Genomic DNA, 22,291 nt, shown 5'->3' with positions numbered 1-22,291 from the left:
CAAACCACAGATAAGTTGGAAAGTGGACAGCGATCACATCGATCCCATTTTACATATGCTTGCGTGTTAGTTTGAGATGCATAGCATTTGGAAAAATAACACATCACACATATTATTATTTTTTTATAACATTGTATCATAATTATAATGATTTATTTTGTTGCATTAATATATGATAAAACAAATTGTTGTTGCATTAATATTAGTGCTGTCAAAGTTAAAGCATTAATTCATTGATTAATCACAAACAATTATCACGTTAATCATGTAGGCTATTAACGCAGATTAATCACACTAATAATTTCTTATTATTCTATTATTTCCTTTAGCTTGACAGCGGATGGTTACGTCACGGGTAGCACAGATTGCGTTTGAGCAATAAACATAACTACATGCATTAAAGTAAAGCATTTAATGAACGTTTGGGAATATTTGTTCATGTCAAAATATTGTGGTCATTTTTTTTCATTTTAAATTATGTAAGTAGTTAACTGATTAGAAAAACAGGAGGATGAGTGTGCGCAGTGGAAAAACAAAACATGTTGAAGACGTCCTCATAACATTAAATGTAGAAAGAATTAACACATGACAGTTGCTCTTCAAATTTGGCAGGCAAAAAATGTTTATAAATAGCCTTTTTAATTGAATGATTAATCATGATTAATCAAGATTCTAAGATGCTATTAATCTGAGTTTTTTCTTAATTAATTGTTTGCCAGCCCTAATTGATATACAATGAAATATGCATAGCTGAACAAAGCTAAACTAAGCACCTGCTTAGGACCACTAAGGACCACCGAGGAACTCTCAACATTCAACAGCCAAGTTGAATGTTGGAATTTGATTGTCATTCAATTGGCAATAAAAACAAAAACGAATATGTCACTGATTATTTTGTGATGTTTTTAATTTAAAACAAATAAATAATAATAATAATTAAAAAAAAGCCTTATTTCAAGTTTATAGGCTCTTATAGGCAGCGCTGCAGCTGTGTTGATTGAGCTCGGCAGCAATGTATTTTAACTGCAGTTGCAGCGTTGCACCATTAGGGAGGCGCTATATCCACAGCAGTGCACCAGAGAGACCTGAAGCACTACCGAAGAAGAAACTGATCACGGAGCTACTCCTTTGCACATGCCCATTTCCTGGTTTTAGCAGGCGAGGCTGAGGCGTCCTGTAGCCGTCGCCAAAGTCATAAAAATACAATACATACAATAAACATAATAGTTTTACAACAATGCTGAACTATATTTACAACGCAGTTGCATAAAAAATCTGTCATCCATGGTGGTCTTTATGAAATTGTAAATAAGGTTTAGTGTTTTAAAATGCAAAATGTTTGTAGTCTGTGTATATTGTTTATTTTTTGTCATGATTCTGGCCGACTGGCGTGCGCCTGGTTGTGTCTCGCCACATCATGCAATGGAAATTCTCATTTTGAATCCTGGCAAAAACAGTGGCCGATGTGAAATGTTAAATGATATGATATGTTTTAATGAATGAATGCTTTAACATGATAATAGTCATATTCTTATTGGAAATCCTAACTTAAAGTATGTTGCCTGTAAAAGAAAATGAGACAGTTGAATTTAAAGAATGCATGCACGTCATGGTGCATGGTCAGGATTCGGGATGTTTGATACCACTTTGTTTCAGACCGATACATACTCAACTCTTGAGTACTCACCGATACTGATACCAAATACCGATACGACTAGTTACTCAAAATTCCCTACCCAAAAATGACAGATGATTTTAAAGAAGCACCTATATATCCCAATATATTATTATTTTTCCTTAAAATTTTATGAAATTAATGGGAATTTTCTTTTCCTATAATATTTAAAGTTCTTGATCGTAAAACGGCTACAGGAGGGCACCCATGACTATTGATAGCTTAACTCATTCAAATCCAAAAACATATAAATACATGTTTTAATACTTTGTCCTTTACTCCCCAAAACATATTTATACATATTTGGGAGTGAAGGGACAAAGTATTAAAAACGTTTTTTTTAAAAAAAATTTTTTTTTATGCTAGAGCATACAGAAGGCTTTGATACAGCTTCTGACCTAAAGAGGTCGCTTCAAGCAATGGTAGTTATAACAAAAAAACAGCCAGCAGGTGGTATCAGAGTATAAGAGCAACATGCTCGTTTTGCCAGTGTTTTCAACAGTTTTGTAAATAATGATAAAACTTCTATATTGCTTATTGTTTGGTATCTTTCTTGAAAATCGGGAATTTATTGGTATCAAAATTGGCTGGGTAAAAAAAATGGTGCAAAGAATCCAAATCCATCCTGCGTACCAAAATACTTTATATACCGCGCACCCCTATAAGAATGAGTTGATTTCTTCGTGTTTATTTTGTGAATTATATATTGACCGGACCAGCATTTGTAAGGTACTCGGTGGCCCACCGCAAGTGCCAACTGGCCCAAGGCCATCAGGTCGTAATGTCGGACCCTGCTCATCTCATATATTTAGAATGCGCAAAATGTACCGCACATTGTTTTTGCGTGTTTGCTAAATACAGTCCTGACCTGTGCCTGGTTAGTAGATCAGCTTCCAAATCTGTTTGAGTGCACAATGGAGTTTGCATGCATTTGGCACGCGCAAACATAATTTTGAACAACTCCTGTACAAAAGTATAAAATAAGAAAAGTGGCAACATAAGGCGCTACTAAGTAGAAATAAATAAATAAATAAAATGCTCAATAGAAAAAAAAACCCCACAATAAACACAGAGCTTCATGAAACATGAAACTAAAACATCCATTTTATAGCAAAATCCCCAAAATGGAGCCAGACACAATGCAGCATAACAGCAAGCAGCGAGACAGACAAATGTTCGGGCGGGCGCCGTGCTAGTGTGACTGCAGGGCTAATGACTGGAGGCTAATTACCAATTGTTCCCAGTTGCGCACATCCTTGCTCAAGTCCTCTTTGTGCCGCCTCGGGTAAACCAAGAAAAACAGAGAGCGACAACTGATTTGATTATTTATATTTAGGATTTTACAACAATTTAACCAGATTAATACCGTTTGCTTGTTGTAACTCTGTCAAAATAATCCTGCATTTCTGATTTTTTCAACTGTAATTCTGACAATAGTCATATTGAACTACTCAAAATGTGTATTGGCCCATCTCAGGCAGCTTTATTTTTTCTCATTGTTTTATGTTAATGGAACTTCAGTAACACCACTTAAAGTAACATGAGTAAGTTTTTAATCAAATTATATATATATATATATATGTATATTTTTATATATATATATATATATATATATATATATATATATATATGGGATGTTCATTCAATAGATCGATACCGATACTCAAATCAGTACTCAGCCACTGATGCCAAGTACTAATACCATTAGTACTTATGATACATAAAATTTCCCCCCAAAACAATGACAGATTTTTTTTAAATGCCTATACATCCCAATTGTAGCAAAATTCCTTAAAATTGCTTGAAATTAATGACAACTATATTTTTTCAATTTGATCATAAAAGTAATTTGAAAAAATAGATAAATAAAATGAAACAAACAATCCAGTGGCAAGGGGGGAAAAAAGCCCCAATAAAAATATGTGGTTGTACAACTTCCTTTTAAGGAACACAGTCGGGCTGCAACTATCGAGTATTTTAGTATTCAAATACTCGACTGAAAAGTCTATCAAGTACACGGATAAAATATATTTTTGCTTGGATAAAGAGTAATTTAAAGTACACAACAACAAAAACAAGATATTTTCACTTAATAATAAAAAAACTGTTGGTTTCCTTTTAATTTAAATAGGGTATTTTTAAGGCATTTTATACTTTCGCGTTACAGGTTAAAAAAAGAAGAAGCTTGTGATGAATCTGCAGACACGAAACACATTAGCTACTGGAGTATTGCCCTACAGGCCACATCGGGAGCCAGTTGAAACGTAACGTGTCAGCCTTCACATCATGCTAAAATAACATATACAAATTCATGTATCGTGTCATTCGCTCCATTCATGGCGCCTTGGGTGCAAATGCGGCAACAGAAGAACCCAACGCCAGCCGCAGCCCGGCTTGGACCAGGATTGCGTGGACGTGGGGCGGGAGCGAGGTGGCAGCGGCGGCGACAGTCAGCCATCGCCCGCTCGCTGCAAGTGCCACTGCCGGTCGCCCCTGCGGTTTCAGGCCCCCTCACGGCAATATTGTGATATCGCGATATTAAAACTGCCCCAATATCGTAGTCGTCATATCATGATATTAAAAGCAGCACATCTGTTAAAAAGTCAGGTTGATTTCCATTTGTGCAATTCTAGCACCCTCTGGTGGCTAGTTTTTTAGTGCAGTTTAATTTTCACAAGGGATGTTTTGGCCCTTCTCTGTTTAAAATCCAAGCCAATCATCAGATGAAGGCGAATGTAATATGTGAACCGAGTCAATGTGTGGAGGAACTCAATGTGTGCGTGCATTGGCAAGTAAGTGCTTCAAAATTAAGTATTAGATATTGTAGGGGTTTTATATACATTGCTGTTCTGTACAAAAGCACAATAGCGTGCTTTTAGTATGAGTTCATTTTTTTTTTACAATATTGTAATTTGTGACCTTTTTTTAATGTCGCCAAACTCCCCCACAATATTGTGATAATTATTGTATCGTGAGCTTCATATCATGATAATATCGTATTGTGATGTTTGGATATTGTTACATCCCTATCAGGAACTTGCAAGTTTCAACCATAATGAGGATAGGTGTTATGGGCAAAGAGTGGATGGACCATCAATTTGTCTACCCGTAGTACCCGGTTGTGGTCAGAGTGACAGACGCTCCCTGACAAAGAAGCTTGGAACTTTGATAGTGACTTCTTTATTCAGAGTTAATTATTCAAGATGCCTCGACACTGTAAAATCTGTACATTGTGCTTCCCAACTCACCGTTATTGATCCAGCAGTTAAATGAAAAAGACTCTGGTGAGACCTTTGTCACTCTCGCCACTCAATCCATGTCTGTCCATTAGAATGAGTTTCCCTTAGGGGCGGGCCCTGCAATGCTGAAAATATTTCTGATTGGATGACCTCACACTGTAGTAATTTCAGAAAAAAATAAACTGCACGTTCAAATGAAAGCAACATGATCGGTCCACATTCACTATAATAGCAGCAGAGGAAGTTGTGGATCACATAAGTCACATGTATTTTGGGGGTCCTCAAATTAATGAGTACCAGCCCCGTCATTTAGACATGTCAAGGAAGCTGTAAATATATAAAACGGCTCCTATGCTAAAGCTAACTTCAAAATAAAGCTTAACGAATAATACATTGACGCCAAAGCAATAGCAATAGTAAAACGTTTACTTTTGAAGTTGGCCTGCGTGGTGGTTTGATGGCTAGCTTGACTTACCTTTTGGATGTTTCGGATTGCCTTATCCCAGTTTATGGTGTGGATGACGGGTGTGTCGCTTCCTGGCAGGGGGCCGTGAAAAAAATCTATAAAGCACTGGGGGAAACCTTTATATATATATATATATATATATATATATATATATATATATATATATATATATATATATATATGTATTCAATGATTATTTCATATTCAGCATCTTTATACTGTTTTATTTAAGCCTTTAAGAAAATCTACACATTTTTTTTTTGTAGTATAAAACTAACTGAATATTTTTATATTTTTGGGGCTTTATGCTATGTATCTTGTTCCTTATGGAAGAACCTTTCTTATTTAATTTAAAGTTTCTGACTTTAGTGATTAAGATCATCAAATAAATGTAAATATCAGACAAAGATAACCCAAGTAGCTCTGTGATTGGCTGGCGACCATGTCAGGGTGTACCCAGCCTCTCAATCAAAGACAGCAGGGATAGGCTCCAGCATGACTTTGACCCGAGTGAGGTTAAGTGGTTCAGAGAATGGATGGTTGGATGAATAACCCAAGCAAACGTAAAATGCAGTTTTGAATTGTATTTTATTTTATTTAGGGAAATCAAAAACTATTCAAGTTAGCTGACTTAAGCTGAGTTTTTCACTTGCCCCAAAACCTCCAAACCTGCTCAATCAAGAAATCACTGGAGATAAAAATTGACAAAATACACTCACATAGAGTACATATACACACATTTCTCTTCATATTATTTAACTAATGTTTTTGTCCTGTTTTTAGGCATAAACGGGACTCCCCTGTGAGATACTGTCTACACGTAATCTCTTCGTGAAGTGGATCAAGATGGTGGAGTCTCTATTGACCATGCTGGTCCTCAGCTCACTTACACTCAAGGCTTTTGGCAAGTTCATGCAATCACACTCGGGCATTTCCTGTCCACGCACCTTTTGTTCCATATTTCTTTCATGTATGCTTATACATATTGTACATGGATATAGCTCAATAGTTAGGAGTGCATACAAACAGTGCGTTGAATTGATTTAATGCATGCTCGCTGGAAATTGGAGCCAATACGTCAATGGCGGCTCCGGCTAATATTGGCCACCATGTTTGTCTGCCGTTGTTGTGGAGAAAGTAAACACTGGGAGTGTAGACGTGGTAAGTGATTAACAGAGGTGGGCAGTCCGTCGGGAGTGATGGACTGTCCGTCGGCCGGTCCGCCGCTGACGGACCCCTGTTTTGATGACGCATGACGCAAAACGGCAGACTAAGGCTACGTTCACACTGCAGGCAAATGCGACCCAGATCCGATTTTTTTGCCCAAATGCGACCTGTATCTGACTTTTTGTTATGTCTGGCTCAATTCCGATTTTTTCATATCCGACCTGGGTCACTTTCATATGTGGTTCTAGATTGGATACGTATCCGAATTTTTGCAATGCAACCGCAGTCTGAACGGCCAGGTCGCATATATCCGACCTCGACGTCATCAAAAGTCCAATATGCGCTCCGGCAAAGTTGTTTCGAATAACAGTTGTGTAACAGCGTAGTCGTCACTCACCGGGTCAAGTACGGACGTACCTCACAGACGGACGCTTGTTTTGCTGACGACTGAAGGAAGCACTCGCTGCGTGTCTCTGGTGTGTTTCTTTGTGTGTTTTGCTGAAGAGGGCTGCATTGAATATACTGTATGTATGAGAATGACTATTCCTGTGTTCAATAAATTATCTCTGCTGAGACTTGTTGCCGGCTATGATTGGCTAAAAAAGTCTTCTTTTTTTTAAGTTTATTTAGACAATGAACTTTATCATCGGTACTTATGCTGCATTCGAGGATGGTCAGAAGTCAGATACATCCGAGTTGGTTTTTCCCAGTTTTGACCTAAAAGCGTTTAAGGCGAAAGTAAACAACCAAATCGGCAGCTAGTGATAAATTTTTTTTTTAATTTTAGTCCTCAAATCTCATTTTGACCTCCAGCAAACTTACCTTCTCGCAATTTTGCTTCATTTATTGTTTTTATCTCATCTCATAAGCATTTGACACAGTTCAGTAGTTCACCGTATAATTTCATGCAGGGAGATAGCGGTATACTGTCACATAAGTTGTTACGTGAAGTTATGTCGAATATTTATGAATGAAGAAAGCTATTTAGTTTTATACTAGAGTAAATTGTGTTTTACCATTCACAGTCTGTGTTTCCAAAGGAGTCGCCATTGTAGAGTGACGTCACTTGTAGTCCGTCGGTGAAGTCGGGGTCCTTTTTTTCCCCCGACTTCGCAAGTGGAATTTCCGAGTTCAAGGGAGCGTTCCCGTACACACTTCCTGGTTTGAACTCTGAAAAGTCCGACTTCCGACCATCCTCGAATGCAGCATGAACTCGTTGAGTGACAATTACACTTAAGAACGAAAACCCACGTTCGGCGTTACTTAGTCCGCCATTTTTTTTTTTTACGTTTTTCGTCATTCGTCATTCGTCAGCAAAACAGCAGACAAACAAACAGACAGAAACTCCTGACAGACTTCCCACCTCTGGATTTCACCTCCAATAAAGAGCAAAAACAGTCTCCCGCGACTGTAGAGGCAGCTGCCTAGATTTTTATAATAGAAGGGAATATTAATGAGGGAGTTTCCACCCAATGACTTATTGCGAGGCTTCTTAAAAATGGTCGTATGCATCCCAAAAGAATGATACAATTTATTTCCAGTGGTGTGGCATGCCTCCAACTTTGAGCATAAATAGTTGGGTTTTGACAACTCAGACTGGTCTGTCTTAACTAAACCTTGTCCTATGAACTGATGAAGCCTTCTCGGCTGAGAAGCGAAACGTCTTCTAAGTCCAACAGAGCAGTCCAGTTTGGAGCCATTCAAGAAACGACCTGGATGAATTAGAATATCCATAAGCACACTTTCTCAACCAGTAGTCAGTCAACCACGTTGTTAAGAGGCTTCATTAAGATGCATAAATAACAAGCTAATGTAGCGTATCCTGCATCTGGAGGCCTCAAGCCATTCGATGAACTGATAAGAGCGACTCTCTCCCTCCTCAAACACACCTGATTCATCAGCAAGCTCTGCAGAAACCTGATAACGATCCTCATTATATGTTTCTGCTGCGTTTGAGGAGGGAAACCTCTAAAACATGCAGGACTGCGGCCCTCGAGGACTGGAGTTTGACACCTATGCTAAAAACAAAACTAAAAGTAGACTAAAGGGAGTAACCCCTTCTGTGAAAGCCTGGAAATGCATCACAAGAGAATAATGTTAAGGTTTGGTGGCATCAGTGGGTTATTGCATCTCTTGTTTCATATTCATCGAGCTAATTTCCATAATAGGTCTAATACTCATTTTTCTTAACAGGATTTTGAGACTTCTTTTTTTTTAACTCTGTGATGTTTGTGTTTTGTTTTTTTGTAGGTGGAGATGTGTGTGTCTCTGGTCATGACAGTGGTCCAGTGTTTGAAGAACAGCCAAGCAGTTTAATTTACCCAGAAGGCTTGAGTGAAGGGAAGGTAGTTCTCAGCTGTCAGGCCAGGGCAAGTCCAGCTGCTTCCTACAGGTGGGTAATCCTGCAGGCTAGCACGCAGCGTCGTATTGGTGTTGACCAGAGCTTCCAGAGCATTGACCTGAGTATTGACCGAGCATCTTAGCCTACATATTTTTGCTCGTCCGTCATTCGTTGGCGCCCTGGACCCCTTCCGTCATCGTCAGTCTGCCAATGTTTTCAAGCCAAACCAATGACTATGTTTACATGCAGGCAATAACCTTTTTAAAACCAGAATACTGGCAATATTCGGGTGTTGTAAGGCCATGTAAACGCATGCAATAACCCGAATATGCTCTTATTCGGGTTTTTAAACCTGAATAAGACCTCTGGTTTTAAAAAAGGCATCATATTCATGTCTTTCACCACACAAAAAAAAAGTACTCGGTTTCCTCCTTACTTCAAAAGTGTGATGTTGTGCTGTGTCTAAATTTCGCAATGTTTTGTTACCCCTGTTTGTGTATTTCCAGTGGGTTACCGTACATACAAGTAGTAACATACGGAATATTTTTTAAATAGTAATAAAATTCATATTGATTAAAAATCACCGGCTTGAAAAATCAAGTTCATCAAGTGCTGAGCAAGTTACCTTACAAACGCTATAAAAAGACTTCTATTCTTGTATGGCATCTTTTTTTTTACTTTCTCTTTGATGTGCAGGTGGTTGGTGAATGGTACTGAGGTCCCGCTGGGTTTAGACCTTCGTTATACTCTAGTTGCTGGCAACCTCGTGATTAGCAGACCCGAGTCTGGTCGAGACACAGGCTCTTATCAGTGTCTGGCCATCAACCGCTGTGGAACTATCATCAGCAGGGCAGCCAACTTAAAATTTGGCTGTAAGTGAATGAATAACTTTTGTTTTCTGTTGAGCTTCTGAACTGGAATTGTTACTGACGCTTAAAGTGTCTGTTTTTTACTCTCACCAAAATAAATAGATCAATAGTTCTTATTCAATCATACAGCAAGGCTCGAAATATTTTTTCTCTTTTAGGAGCATATTTGCAAATCACTGATGCCCATTTTTAATGTCTATTTGGATTTTTCTTTTCTGTCAGGAAATTGTGAAAAATGAATGCAGGTGTACTCTTCCATCGAGTTGGAGCTTTTCAAATGCAATGGTCTGTCGGGCCAGCACCAGTGAACTTCGGGTGACCCGACCCGGGCCATCAGGCCAATGTAAATGTTGGACCCTGCATATAGGAGCATAGTTTGGGGCGTCAGTTTGGATAGACCCCAGCTCACCCTAATGAGGACAAGCGGTATAGAAAATTAATGAACAGATGAAGTTATTACCCACTTCACAATTTTGAAAGTAATTCTGGAAGTTGATTGTTGCCACGTACATTGTAAGTGATGCTTGATATGGTGATCTTGAGTAATTTTCACGTTATAAAAAGTAACTGATTTATATGTTCCAGATAGCCGCCTGCCATGTGGATGGTCTATTTTTTGTTTGTAAGATGATTCTTTCTTTCCTTAAAGACCTTGACGACTTCCCTCCTGACAGCAGGAGTCCTCAGACAGCTTATGAAGATATCGGAACATTCCTAGCATGTCAGCCACCTCCACATTACCCAGGTATCCTTTTAATGCCAGTGATCTTTTGCATGTAATATTTTAGACCTTTAGGAATACAGGATGACTTACTTGAAAAGGTGAAGTACTCCTCACCTGTACTGTTGCCTAATCAGATCAACCTTAATCTTCCCGCTTTGCAGCTCTGTCCTACAGGTGGCTCCTCAATGAGTTTCCCAACTTCATAAAGAAAGATGATGGCCGCTGGTTTGTATCCCAGGTAACTGGCAATCTCTACCTTGCCAAAGCGGAGCCCAACGACACTGGAAACTACTTCTGCTTCACTACCATCAACATGGACATCAGTACAAAGAGTACCTTCAGCAAAGCTAACCAACTCACCGTTCTGCCTGAAGGCAAGACTGCACAGTACAGTATATGCCGTAGCATGCGAGTAATATTTAAAAAAGGCAAAAGTGTTCACTATGGAACTTAGGATCTTAAAATGAGTTAAAAAACGCATCTCAATTTTCCATCCGAAATTTGGACACATTTATGATTAATTTTTTTTATTTTTTTGCTAAGGGATAATTGTAATTGACCAACTAACCCATAATAGAACAACTACAGTAGGGGTGCCCACACTTTTTCAGCATGCGCGGTATGCACGGCCTTTCCAATCACCAAGTTGAAATGATCTACCTATAATATTCATTTAAATAATGAATAAATACATTCATTAATTTATTTATTTTAAATATACCATACTTACAAGTATTTGTATGGAAAATATACAGTGAGGAAACAAAAAATGTGAACACCCTGCGATTTTGCAAGTTCTCCCACTTTGAAATCATGAGGGTTCTGAAATTTTCCTCATAAGGTGCATGTCCACTGTGAGAGTCACAATTTAAAATAAAAAATCTGAAAATCATATTGCATGATTTTTTAAAATAATTTATTTGTATGTTAGTGCTGGAAATAAGTATTTGAACATGTGAGAAAATAAAGGTTCATATTTGGTACAAAAGCCTTTGTTCACAATTACAGAGGTCAAACAATTCCTGTAGTTCTTGCTGAGGAACATGGAGTTTCAGCATCCTTCAAAGATTTTATTTCTGGAGACTGACTAGGCCACTCCAAAACCTTGATATGCCTCTTACGAAGCCACTTCTTGATTATGATGGCTGTGTGCTTTGGTTTGTTGTCATGCTGGAAGACCACCAACCACGACCCATCTTCAATGCTCAAATCTCGCAATACATGGCCCTGTTCATCATCTGCTTAATACGGCACAGTCACCCTGTCCCCTGTGCAGAAAACCCTCAAAGCATGACGCTTCCAAGCCCTTGCTTCACAATAGGGATGGTGTTTTTGAAATGGTACTCATCTTTTTTCTTCCTCCATACATGGCAAGTGGAGTTATAAAACAAACAAAAAAAAAAGATATTTTAGTCACATGCCTTTCTCCCATAATTCCTCTGGATCATCCAGATGGTCTTTGCCAAACTTCAAACGATCCTCGACATGTGCTGACTTAAGCAGGGAAACCCTGCGTGCACTTTTCACCAAGCTGCTTGGCAATTGCCCCGTACTTTATTTCATCCCTGTGGAGGGGTCTACCATTTTGTCCCTAGTGTCTTTTTAAAGTTCTTTGGTTTTGCCGATGGTAGCAGTTGTAGTCTGACAGATTGTGAGGTGCACATGTGTTTTTATGCACATAACAACCTCAAAAAGGTGCATCACTTGCGCTTTATTATTAAGTTTAGAGTAGACGAATCGGGATGCTAATAAGGCAACTCGTAGTTTGCTAGTCTTTTTCCAGTAGCGCAACAGGGGTATGACTGGCTGCCTTGTACGTTGATCAAGTGACTTAGATGGTCGTCTACTTTTTTTTTTTAAACTCATTCACTGCTGCTGTCAGGTAGGCAGCTATACCGATAGCATAAAACTGAGAGGGCTGACAGTGGCTGAGTTAAAGTCATCGACCGACACTCCAATAGTGAGCTGCCGTTTGCTCGTGAATGACGTAATGGGGCACCCCTGAACGACAGTGTAGTTGTGTTTTCATCCATTAAGATACTGCTGTCGATAGAAAATATCTCAAATATTGCCTGTCGAATTCGGTATGCTTGGCTCTGCATTTGTTGTTTTGTACGCTCATATAATACCGCCACAATGGTTCTAGATATCTAGTAAGCAACAAATGCATTGCACACCAATACTTATCATTCGAGAAATAAATGATGTCAGTGAAATAAACTGCTGGTTTGATTGTAGCCAATCCAAAGAAGTCAGCTCCAAGCATCAAAGTACGCTTTCCAGCGGAGACCTACGCCCTCGCTGGACACACTGCCCAGTTGGAGTGCTTCGCCTATGGAAAGTAAGTTTCAAAATGTATCTTTAGTCTACTTCTAAACCAGGAATCTTCAAATGAAATCCAGAGGGGGTTCTTGTTGCAAGGGATTTTTCAGGGCAAAAGTTTAGACCTCAGACTATTTTTATTTGTCAAATACCAAAATTTCAAACTTCCTAATTGCTTATTTGTGGATTTTCACATTATGATGTTTTGTTTTCCTTGAAAAAAACCTAATGTGTGTCTGTACCATAAATGAAAGGATTTTAATCCTACTAATGGACAATAGAGTATTAACATGAATAAATGTATTCTCAAAGCACAGACATTCAAAGTATTTGTTAAACACACATCTCAAACAATGCACATTTAAATGCAGCAATAACTTAAATGTCCTGAAAGTGAAACAAACACATCAGGCCTACATTTCACTATAAATTGTACTTGATGCCTACAACTACAAAAAGCCATCTCAGACTGAGTCTCAAGTAACACTGAACAGGCAAATTAAGCATGTAAATCAACGCAGGTAGATGCATATGTAAGGTTAAAATTTTGTTGTTTACCTTCGAGTAAAGTTTCGGCCGCTACATTGACATGTTCCTTTACGTCGCTAAATGCTCGTTTATGCTGCACTACAATTCGTGCGATCCGGGGCAACCATTCAAGGCCCTATTTTTGTGCCCAGCGCAAGTTTAATGCAAAGCAGTTTAACCCTGCGCATGGAGGAGTGGTTTCTTTCTTTGTATTTTGTATTTTAGATAGTGTTCTGCTCTGTTGTGGCATGCAACATGGCTGACTTCAGCCAATCAAAAGCAGCTCTCCTCTTTCCCATTAAAATCAGAGCGGTCGAGGCGCGCACAAATTGTGGAAGCAGAAATGGACTCACTGAGGTATGAGAGACGAAATTGGAAAAGTGTGTTTATATCGGTAAACAAGATCTCTCATTGCAGATAATGTAGTCGGCCGCACATGTGATGTGGGCAATTAAAAAAACACTCTTGTAAGTATTTTTAACTTATCAAGTATAAATATTTAAGATGATATTGATAATAATTAATTTAATCAATTGATTTCTACAGTGATTTAGAGTGATTGTCCTACGCAGTTATATTTACAAATAAAAAGTCCAAAACTATTCATTCCATAAAATTTCCGTCAACATTCGTATCCAACGTCATCAATCCCCTCAAATCTCTTCCGGTAAACAAACTGTTTGATTGGCTCATTATGGTCACATGATCACAACAGGCACTACTGTAATACTGAATATAGCTGCGTATGCAGTCTGTGACAGCGGTGTTGTGAGTGGGGAAAAAACAGCTGTGTGATTATGCAAATATTCCTTTTATCTAACCGCAATTAACCATGGGTCCACATGAGACATAGTCTGGACCTGGACCACAGTCTTCCATTTGAAAATACCCATCCTAAACCTTTAATCCTGTATTTTTTCCTCACTTGGGCTAATGATCGCTATATTTCTTCTTATAGTCCAGTCCCTAAACTGAAATGGAAAAAGGTGGATGGACTCATGCCGTCAAAGGCAGGTTCTAGTGTTGTGGGTCCCACTCTCATCCTACCGGATCTCTCCTTTGACGACGAGGGTGTCTATGAATGTGAAGCCCACAATTCCGAGGGAGTTGATATGTACCAGGGCCGCATCAGTGTGCAAGGTTTTTGTTAGCACTTAACTACTTTGCAGTTAATCACTGTTGTTTTTATACATTGGCACTTTTTGATGTCATTTTCCATGTAGTTCTTTTTTTATGCTTCAGCTCAGCCAGACTGGTTGCAGGTGATGAGTGACTCTGAAGTCGAGATCAGTTCTGAGCTACACTGGAGTTGCGTGGCTGCTGGTAAACCACGACCTTCCGTCCGCTGGCTCCGCAATGGACAACCACTCATTACACAGGTGCAAAGAAAAATGAATGTGACATCATTTTCCATCACCCTCGATTGAATGTTGTATTATGAAAGAAATTATTTTCTCTTCATAACCACGGTTGCACATACAAAGGTTCTTGTTTGGTGCCCATGGATGAACATACAGGCAGCTGAAAAGTAGGGCCCGGGTGCCACATCCGGCCCATCTATAGTCTCTGCAATCTTTCGGAAGTCAAGTCTGATGTGCGTGCGTATCAGCAGTGCAAGCGAAAAAGAGCAGCAACTTGAGCTCTTTGCACAACTCCACTACTTCCTGAACGTAATACAGCTCCTTTGTCGATGTCCCTGCCACCCCTCGAGACTAGCAGCCGTTTCTGTGTAAGCCTGTGTGAGACAAGCCGGCCAACATAACACTTGTTCATACTGTGCAACGTGATGCCAACTTCATAATAAAAGCTTCACAAGTAATACTGTAGACATCATGCCATAGTAGTCTTTTATTCTGAAGTTAACCCAAGGAAGCAATCTTTGTGGCTGTTAACTTGACTTTGACGTCTATGCAAAGTTCTTTGAATGCAAAGGCAGGCAATTGAATCTGGCGCGCATATGACTATTCACAATGCATCTGCGCACCTGTGCACCGCTTATGTGAGCCCGTTTATAACCTCCCTTCTACCTTGCTGTGTCCAGGATAGAGTAGAAGTAAATGGAGCTCGTCTCAAGATCAGCAACCTAGCCCTGGAGGATTCTGGGATGTACCAATGCGTTGCTGAGAACAAACATGGAACAATCTACTCTACTGCAGAGCTAAGAGTCCAAGGTAAACAAAGTATCCTTTTAATTAGACTAACAGACTCTTCAGCTAAAGTTTGGTCAACTCGATCTCTGCTCTGCACCGTCTCGCTGCTCCAGTTCAAGCTCCGGACTTCAGATTGAACCCAGTGCGGAAACTGATCCCTGCGGCCAGAGGGGGACAGGTGATGATTGAGTGTCGCCCACGAGCAGCCCCGAAGCCCAGCCTGTTCTGGAGTCGTGGAACTGAGTTGCTCACCAACAGTAGCAGGTATTTACAGTAGCAACTACAAATTTCTTAATTATCATATGAACCCTTTACGGTACGATAAAAAGTGGATTTATCATGACATCAAGGGAGGGCGGATAGTGAAAGAAAAACATGCTTGACTGTAATATGTGACCGGCTCTAAAAGGGTCTTCATGTGTCCCAAAAAATAAATTGAGATACAGGGAGTCCTCGAGTTGCATCGTACGCGGCCTACGTCGTTTCGACTTTACGGCGCCCGTAGCACCTTCTTTTTTGTTAATTTCCCAGAGTAATCATACCATTTTAAAGTTATGTTGTTGTTACCTCCAGGAACGGACGTCCGTCGAGCAGGTCGGATCGCCATCAGGCGCATCACATTTCCGTGCTTAAGTTTTAATTAGCTCTGCCGTCAACAACGAATGTCCGTGCGGAAACACGAAATATTGGTTCCGGCTCTCCCGGGTCGCGCAAATCCGTTTTTTAAAATGACTGTACAAAGTATTTTTATGTAAATATCGACTTTAAAGATGCATTGTGCCGTTTAAGAAGGTAACATTAAAGCTTTTTCTACATCACGCATGCTCCACCAATTCCCAGATGAGTACGAAGAGCCCTGATCTGACTTCACCTATTAGCTTTTATCGTCCCTTTATAGTACTCCACGGTTTCTTTGGGGTGGGGAGGGACGGAGTTCTTCTGACCTCATTTGAAGTTATGTCTTCATTTGTCAGCTGTGGCTGTCGCTTTAAGGTCGTGCACGTACTCGCACGCGCACCATGAACAAGTCTGACACAGATGATGCAGTTACGCTTTGGGCCAGAGGTGGCAGTCAAAAAATGACAAACTGCACAAAGATCCTTTAACGGTGAAATCCAACTTAAGTCGAAATTCGAGTTACAGTGTAGGAACTAGTGGTGCAAAGGATTACAAAAGTCATGGTTCGGATCAGATCACGGATTTGAGTCACGGATCGAATCGTTTTTCGAATCAGCAAAAAAAGGTAAATAATACTTTGCATTCATTTATTTTGTAAAGTGTTTTTTCCAAAGGGACGAACTCTTGAATGAACATTGCTGTCACTACGCATTGAATGCGTTGTGACGTAAATAACAATGGCGACGTATGTGCAAATAAAGTTTCGACAAAATGTATTAAACTGGAAAAGATTTTTGAAAAACGAATCTCATAGTTATGTTAGTAACAAACAAATAAATAATAGAGAGAAAACTTGTTGTTACAGTCGGGGTTCCTTTTAATAAAGAAACCGTTGTTTTAAATGTGTCTTGCGTGTTAAACTACTGTTACAAACAGGTGTGTTATAATTTTCTGTATAAAAGTTGAAATTTATGCTGAAGGGAAATATCGACTAAACTGTCACTTTAGTCGACTAAAATTGCTTTTTATTTTCGGCGACTAAAATTGCATTATAACTAAAATACAATCAGATGACTAAAAGTTAAATTTTACTCAAAAGACTATAACTAAATTTAAATAACACTGCGCGGAAACTCTGTTTAAGTCGGCTAAATTTGTTTTCCTTCTTCCTCCACTTCCGAACCATGGATTCATTTATGTGGAATTCACTCACGGCTGCTCTATTCCCATGTGCATACCGCGTAACTGATAGCTTGTAGTTTAAATTGCGCCTTGAAAGCATGTCTCTTCACTGACTCCATTTTTGGGGATCCTTAGCCAAACCGATGTTGTTTTGCACAATAGCACAATAGCGTCCGCATGCCGACCTAGATCATGTCCGTCTTTCCTGTTTATAAGCAATGTGTCAGTGCGGAGAGTTTACCAAAGACACACTGCAACATTTACAGATTTTGGAACTCGGTGCACACAAAAGTATTTTTATTGCACAGCCGTTGCTGCTCTAAAGGGAAGGGGGAACACAGAGCAGCAACCATTAAGGATATGAGTCATTGTGCAGATAATAATACAGACGTGTCTTTCTTCGGCACTGAAGGCTTCAACAGTCAAAATTCAACAGTTGTGTTTCAGCCGCTATCTTGTGATAAGGCACAGTTCCTGTCCTGCTGCTACAGGAGCATCCTTGCCACGGGGCTCTGCTCTCTTCACAAATAACTCCAACTCACATGATTCAAACAAGATTATACCGGTGAATAAATGCTTTGCAATACTATAATAGTTACTTATATAACTTATATATAACTTTGGGATAACCCATGTACATTTATTCGAACAATATTGCTTTGTGATTGGTCGGGTCGGTGAAAATCAGCAGGCTCAGTTTGCGAGCTCACAAATGCCGCGAGAATTCATCTTGCAGACAAGGTTAAGTAATCTCTGCACGAATCAAGATTGAAGAACTCAAATTGAATACTACCATTTTGACCCCATACATTTTTCGTCAGAATTCAAATATGGTGTTTGTATTTCTTATAATTTATCCACTGTCACAATTAAGGTTGGAACCCTTGTTGACTTAGTGACATGTCTTGCGCAGGGTGACTGTGACTCCAGATGGAATCTTGTGGATCAATAACATAAGCAGAGCAGATGAAGGGAAATACACTTGCTTTGCTGAAAATTACCTGGGCAAAGCAAACAGCACAGGACACCTGTCTGTCAGAGGTATCGTATACACAATCACAGAAATTTGTCTCCACAGACTTGTCTTGGGAAACCTCTTTTTGAAAGATGTAATACTACTGCCATTTGTATTTGTAGTAGATCGAAGCAAATGCCAATTATCTAAAGTCGGGGTGACAAAAAGAAAACACTTATACTGTCTTTTCCAAATGTTCATACAATCATCTGCCCTGATACTCGGAATTGACTAATTCTTGATTCTTCATACAACTCTTGATGTGGTGGTATCACGCAGATGCCACCAAGATCACACTGGCTCCCTCCAACGCCGACATCAATCAGGGTGAGAATGTGACACTGCAGTGTCATGCTTCTCATGATCCAACCATGGACCTGACCTTTACCTGGGCCCTCAATGGCGCTCTGCTGGACCTGGAGGACTCCACAGGGCCGTACCATCGAGTAGAGGGGGTGAGCAAATGCTGAGATTAATGGTGGATACTCATTTGCTACATCTAGCTTCAAAGCATTAGCACAGACTGTTAGCAGTCGTCGATCATATTTGGAATGTTTTCACTCCACTGAGGAGAAGAAGAGGATACATTTCCAATTGTTAGTTGTCAACAAGATGTTTTTCATAATTCTGTAGTAGGAAACTGAAGTAAACAAAATGGTTCTGAACCTGAACTATTAAAAAAAAAAAGTATATTGTTGTGTTATATTTGTTTTTTGTTTTTACGTTTTGTTACTTCTGTGGTTGCACCCTTATAGAAGGAAACCATTGGAGACCTGTTTATTGTGAATGCTCAGCTGAGTCAGGCAGGTACTTACACCTGTACAGCGCAAACTGTGGTGGACAGCGCCTCAGTTACAGCCAAACTGGTGGTACGAGGTAAGATGCATTCCATTTCTCATGTCACCTACAGAACAAATACACAGCCGTGGAAAACAATTAAGACACCCAAAAACCCTGGACCTTTTTTTTTTTTTTTTTGCGAAAAATGTTCACAATGATGATATTTCTGTTTGGAATTTCTGAACCATGTTGTCAGTTTATATACCTCTCCTTCCATTTTCTTCTGCTATTCCGGATCGGATCGCAGGGGCAGCAGCTTAAGCACAGAAGCCCAGACTTCCTTCTCCCCGGCCACTTTGTCCTTTGGGTTATTCTGAGGCGTTCAGCCGGCAAACAAAATACTTAACTAGGGGTGTAACAACAAACGATTTTAATCCGGTTTTGAGTTTAACGATGCGAGTGCGCCGGCATACGGACTAATGAATCGGTCTAAAGATATATATACATATTACCCCCAAACCGTATACTCAAATGTGAATGTACGGTACTGTCTATTTTCGATATACTGTATATGTAAACAAGATTTGAGATAGATAGTAAACTCATTGGCTTCTGTGTTGTGCCCAGGGCCCCCGGGACCGCCCGGCGGTTTGCTGGTAAGGAATGTTGCAGAGACATCAGTGGAGCTGAGATGGAGTCGTGGCTATGACAACCACAGTCCAATCGGCAACTATGTGATCATGGGCCGATCTTCTTTGTCATCAAAGTGGAAGGAGATGCGGACCAGTGCGTAAAATGTCAATAAATCTTAATAAAACAAAATATTAGCTGGTTGAAATGTGAAGACATACCTGTGTGTGAAGCGAGGTTACTAATTATATAAATTGAAATGCAAGTCATAAAAATACTTGATATATTTGATGCTGGAGAAATTTTGATGAACCTTTACCTTGACATCAACTCATCTCATTTTCAAAACAGAGCCAGTGAACATTGAAGGGAATGCAGAGTCTGCACATGTCGTTGGGCTAGTGCCGTGGATGGATTATGAATTTCAGGTCATTGCCAGCAACATCCTGGGCAGTGGAGAGCCCAGCGTGCCCTCACATACCATCCGCACACAACAATTAGGTAAGGGAGCACAGTTTTGTCTCACACGCATGAAATGATGAAAATTGTAATTGATGTAGTTTTCAATTGTGGTGTGAAACCGATGACAAGAACAGATGATATTCAGAATAACAGAAAATTGCGTTTCTGTTTCTCCAACATTCCAAAAACATGCATATTTGTTATTTGACGATTAAATTGTGCACAGATGAGTGTGTGAATGGTTGGTTGTCCATATGTGCCCTGTGCTTGACTGGTCGACGAGTCCAAGGGGTTGCCGGCTTCAGATGGGTCTGGGTAATCGTGACCTCGTCTCAAGCATAGTTTACAAATTAAACCAGGGATGGTGAGATCCGGTCCTCGAGGATATTTCCCTTCTTCAACACAGCTGATTTATGATCAGCTCATCAGCAAGATCTGCATAAGCCTGATAACGAGCCTGTTAATTGGAATCAACAGCGGTTCGAGTTGGGAAACATCTAAAGCCTGCAGGAGTCCGCCCCTCGAGGACCGCAGTTTGCCACCCCTGAACTAAACAAAATCATGTTCTGTAGCTCAGCAATTAACACATGTAAATAATTTGTCATTTGTAATAATAATTAAATGACATTCAATATTGTATGTATTTACATAAAGGCATTTAATATAATAGTATCCAAGCTTTTCCATTTGGGAACATAGTGTCGTGCATAATGTATATCAGGGGTCACCAAGGTGGTACCCGCGACCACCAGGTATCCCTCAAGGACCACATTGAATACCCCGTGGGCCTGTTTGTAAAATAGCTCACTAGTGATAGGGCATTGTGATTTTCTAGGAATGTTCTATAAGTGATTATTTGAAAATGTATATGATAAAGTGTTGCATGTTGTATTTAACCGTTTCCTAATTTTTCCTTTTGAGACCTTTGTACCTCCAAAATTGTCACATTCCAGGAGACCCCAAAAACGCACGTTCCTTCAACCATTAACTTTGCATCATCAGAGAGGGCAAACCATTATCAACACTTTAGATTAGACATTGACTAGTAAAACCCACAAAGTATAGATTTTTGAAAATATACTAAGTTGGCCAAATTGTGGCTTATAAGGTTTCAGCCCAACCCCAGCAAAAAACTTTAATTGTTATTTCAAAGGTGTTCAAACACCGGTCACACTGTTGAATAAATGCTTTGCAATTACTAAAAGAGTAAATATGGGATAACGTGTGCACATTTATTCTAACGCCTAGCTTCTCCACTAGTTGATAAGTCACCTGCTCTGGGAGGTACAATGAGCGCTAAGGTGGAAGTCTATCTGCTCTACATGCATCTAGAAAAGCTTTCACTGAAGCTGAATGTTTAAAGAGGTTAAGGAGGGCACCGCGTAAGCAGCTTAAGGCCAACAGATGTAAAATATGAGACAGGTGACAGATAGAGTGTCTTACAAACGATCCAATAGCGGAGGGCAAAAAGGTGGTTGATGAATTTGTGGAATACAATTTTTGAAAGGATATAAACATTGTGTTTATTAAGTACAAGTCAACAGCCCAGCAAACACGTACATTTGGGGGCCCATTTGAGCACCACTTGGGCATGGGCTTAGAGTGGGCTTGGTTGTTGGGCAGTAGATGGAATTATCGAACAATGGGCAATAAGTGGGCTCTGACTAGGCTCCACTCCAAAATATTCAAAATTGATATTTTGCACAATAACAACATGGGCGACGGAGCTGGTATATAATTTCTTTACAATTAAACAAGATTTTCTTTAATGCACACACAAAAATCTATATTTCAAATTAATGTGTATTATTTGGACCATTAATGGGTCAAGTCACGGGCGGAGAAATTTAGTGTGGGTCAGCTTGCAAAATATTTGCTTGGTTGTTCAATGTTAATGGGTGGGCAGGCGGTCCAGAGACCAGACTTTTTGTATAATTGCCATAATACATCTCCTTTAAGCACTGTAAATTTGGTTTGATCCTCAGCTCCGTCAGTGGCTCCCAGTGGACTCGGAGGTGGAGGGGGAGACCACAATGAACTCATCATAACATGGACAGTAAGTTGGAGACTAATAAATGAATGAACTTGTGATGACGCGTGAGAAACTGGTTTGAAACGCGGTT

The 22,291-nt window shown here is 39.7% G+C and overlaps 1 protein-coding gene across 1 annotated transcript in view; it reads left to right on the top strand.

Annotated features, from left to right (window-relative positions):
• Positions 1–22,291, top strand: part of cntn2 (contactin 2) — a 35,628-nt gene that overhangs the window by 943 nt on the left and 12,394 nt on the right. The window contains exons 2-17 of the mRNA XM_086086152.1: positions 6,164–6,284; positions 8,798–8,939; positions 9,585–9,760; positions 10,407–10,502; positions 10,643–10,855; positions 12,720–12,822; positions 14,290–14,471; positions 14,574–14,710; positions 15,373–15,502; positions 15,595–15,745; positions 18,195–18,322; positions 18,576–18,751; positions 19,052–19,172; positions 19,704–19,862; positions 20,058–20,207; positions 22,154–22,224. Of these exons, the coding sequence (XP_085942278.1) occupies positions 6,227–6,284; positions 8,798–8,939; positions 9,585–9,760; positions 10,407–10,502; positions 10,643–10,855; positions 12,720–12,822; positions 14,290–14,471; positions 14,574–14,710; positions 15,373–15,502; positions 15,595–15,745; positions 18,195–18,322; positions 18,576–18,751; positions 19,052–19,172; positions 19,704–19,862; positions 20,058–20,207; positions 22,154–22,224 (2,193 nt within the window). The 5' untranslated portion in view covers positions 6,164–6,226. The remainder of the gene's footprint in view (positions 1–6,163; positions 6,285–8,797; positions 8,940–9,584; positions 9,761–10,406; positions 10,503–10,642; positions 10,856–12,719; positions 12,823–14,289; positions 14,472–14,573; positions 14,711–15,372; positions 15,503–15,594; positions 15,746–18,194; positions 18,323–18,575; positions 18,752–19,051; positions 19,173–19,703; positions 19,863–20,057; positions 20,208–22,153; positions 22,225–22,291) is intronic.

The sequence above is a fragment of the Leptonotus elevatus genome, chromosome 10 (assembly GCF_054856555.1).
Source record: "Leptonotus elevatus isolate MCC_2025b chromosome 10, RoL_Lele_1.0, whole genome shotgun sequence".
Taxonomy (NCBI): Eukaryota; Metazoa; Chordata; class Actinopteri; order Syngnathiformes; family Syngnathidae; genus Leptonotus; species Leptonotus elevatus.
Note: the sequence above shows the minus strand (reverse complement) of the source record. Positions and strands in the feature narration are given on the sequence as shown.